General features: G+C 57.6%; 1 protein-coding gene across 1 annotated transcript in view; it reads left to right on the top strand.

Annotated features, from left to right (window-relative positions):
* The window catches only part of LOC125033281, a 23,468-nt gene that overhangs the window by 109 nt on the left and 20,859 nt on the right, over positions 1–2,500 (top strand). The window contains exon 2 of the mRNA XM_047624664.1: positions 82–2,500. This exon is cut by the window's right edge and continues 491 nt beyond it. Coding sequence (XP_047480620.1) covers positions 82–2,500 — 2,419 coding nt within the window. The remainder of the gene's footprint in view (positions 1–81) is intronic.

Below are 2,500 nucleotides of genomic sequence, written 5' to 3'. Positions count from 1 at the left end.
CTGCATTAAAAGGTGGGTTTATAGCGTGGCTAAGAACGAGGACGGACGTATCCTTATTTTCACTTATTTTTTCCTCCTCAGGGTCGCTACAGCAGCTCGGTGGGCGACTTGAGACGAGGGGGGGGTGAGCTGGAGGAGGAGGTCGTGATCAACCTGGAAGATGAACCACGGAGGGTTTCGTCGACCTCGGTTGCCGCCGTGTCGACCTCTTCGCTTTCGAGAGTGAACCACCGCGCGAAGGGGCAAGGAGGACCTTCAGAAGACTTCGTCCTCGACATTCACGATGAGGACCCGAGGACCACCGCGCGCGTCGCCAGGGCCGCCAGGTTCTCCCGGAGCAAGGTGAAGCGCAACGTCGAGGAGGAGATCACTCTCACCCTGAACGACGACGATGGAGCGGACAGTGCCTTAGCCAACCAGAACCTCCGCCAGAACTCCATCCCGGACATCGTCGTCTCGCAGAACGCCGACGATGAGCCCTTCGACCCTGACGTCACCCGGGTCTACGACGACTACGACGAGGACATCATCATCGAGGACCTGAGGACGGGCTCCCGCTCCGTCGTGGCCGACTCCCGCAAGCCCAAGGGCATCGGCGGGAGGGTCAAGGACAGGCTGTTCCCCAACCGCCATCTGCCCAAGAAGAAAAAGATGAACCGCGCCCAGAAGGTCGAGCAGTACGTGGACTCGCTGGTGGTGGAGGACGAGCACGGCCGCGTCACGCCGGTGTTCGAGCGCGAGGAGGACCTCACGCACGACGACTTCGAGCAGAAGAGAAAGGACCTCCTGCAGCGTAAGCCCAAGAACTTTATCGAGGGCGAGGAGGAGATCATTGCCTTGGACTTCCCCTCGACGTCCGGGTCCCAGATGCCCTCGACGGCGGCGGAGGAGAAGCGGAAAGGCGGCCCGAGGAAGGGCGGAGACAAGCGCACCACCATGAGGCTGGAAGGCATCGAGGAAGAAGTCATCGAGAGGAGCAGCGTCGTCGAGGCCCAGACGAGGCCGGAGACCATCCTCTCGCCCGAAGGATATGAGGACTACATCGGTGACGCCCTTGAAGACGACTACCCGGAGCTCGCAGGGACCACAGACGCGTCTCTGGACAGCCAGCAGCTGCAGATTCAGCAGCTACAGATTGAGCAGCAACTGATTCAGCAGCAGGAGATTGAGCAGCAGCAGATTCAGGAGCAAGAGGAGCAGGCGTTTGAAGAGGAGCAGCGGCAGGCGCAGCTGTTGTACGAGGAGTACCAGCTTCAGCAGGCAGCACCCACGGGTCCTCTTTCAGGTTCGGAGTCAATGTGTTTTATGGATGACCACAGCCCCACTAGTAATGGTAACTGTGATTACTATCATAGATGCGTAGCTAAGTGCCCACATGAGCGAGCCAAGGCTTCCCGTGGCGGGGAGAGTGTAGTTACCGTAAGCGTGGTTGACCGCGACCCCGATGCTAGTGAAATTGCGTGTAGAACCATAGATGACGATAACGTTACTTGTAGAACCATGCCTGATATTCAAGAAGTAACCTGTAGAACCATACCTAATAGCCCCGAGGTGACCCGTAGAACCTTTCCCGATAATGCAGAAGTCTCATGTAGAACTATTCCAGAGGTAAATAGCGGTGTAACCACTAATGCTCTGTGTGACAACAATGTGTTGAACAATAACGAGAGTATGAATAGTTTTGCTACTCAGTTTAGAACTAGTTGTGTTGCTAGCGGTGTTACGGAGAATGTGAGTAATGAGAAACAAGTAAGAACTAGTGTAAGTAGTTCGACCAGTGCCTCAGCCGACGATTCAAGGAACAGCAGTACAAGCGCTTCCGAGCACAGTAGCATGTCCATAAGCACAGGTAGCGTGTCGAGCAACGTGTCGAGCGTAAACAGGAACAAGACGAGACTGTTCCTCCCCACAAGTACAACGAGCCTGCCCGAGATTTCGGTCGAGCCGCCCACCCCACAGGCCCCCAAGCCCAAGGACACCTTTGACCGAGAGAACAAAATCAAATATGACCTCAAAGTGCCTGGTTACCGTAGCATGTTCCTCACTGTCCCGGGCTTCGAGGACGACGATGCGGAGAGGTTTCTGCCGAGGTACAGCCTCGACAGCGACGACGAGGACGACGTGGAGGAGAGCAGCAGCGAGGACGACGACGTTGTTCATAAACCGAGAGTATTGTCTTCCCTCGCAGGTGTGGCGGAGTCGCGGGGCCTGAAGCGCTACGGCAGCAGCTGCGACATCTCGCGCTTCGAGCAGAGCGACGGCGACTACGACAGGAGCAACGACTTCAACGGCAACGTGGAGGCGTTCGGCCGCACGTCCAAGGTCGGCGGCACGGGCTCGGGCGCCTTCGTGGCCGGCAAGCTGGCCATGTTCGAGAAGGTCAACGAGGAGGAGTACCAGAAGTACATCGAGTGCCAGGAGGTCCGCAAGCGCGTGTTCCGGCCGCCCCGCAAGAGCGGCGAGTACATCGAGAAGTTCTACAGCCCGCAGGTGATCGACA

Source organism: Penaeus chinensis, chromosome 16 (assembly GCF_019202785.1).
Source record: "Penaeus chinensis breed Huanghai No. 1 chromosome 16, ASM1920278v2, whole genome shotgun sequence".
In the NCBI taxonomy this organism is placed as follows: Eukaryota; Metazoa; Arthropoda; class Malacostraca; order Decapoda; family Penaeidae; genus Penaeus; species Penaeus chinensis.
The sequence above is the reverse complement of the archived record's forward strand: the minus strand, read 5'-3'. Positions and strand labels throughout refer to the sequence as shown.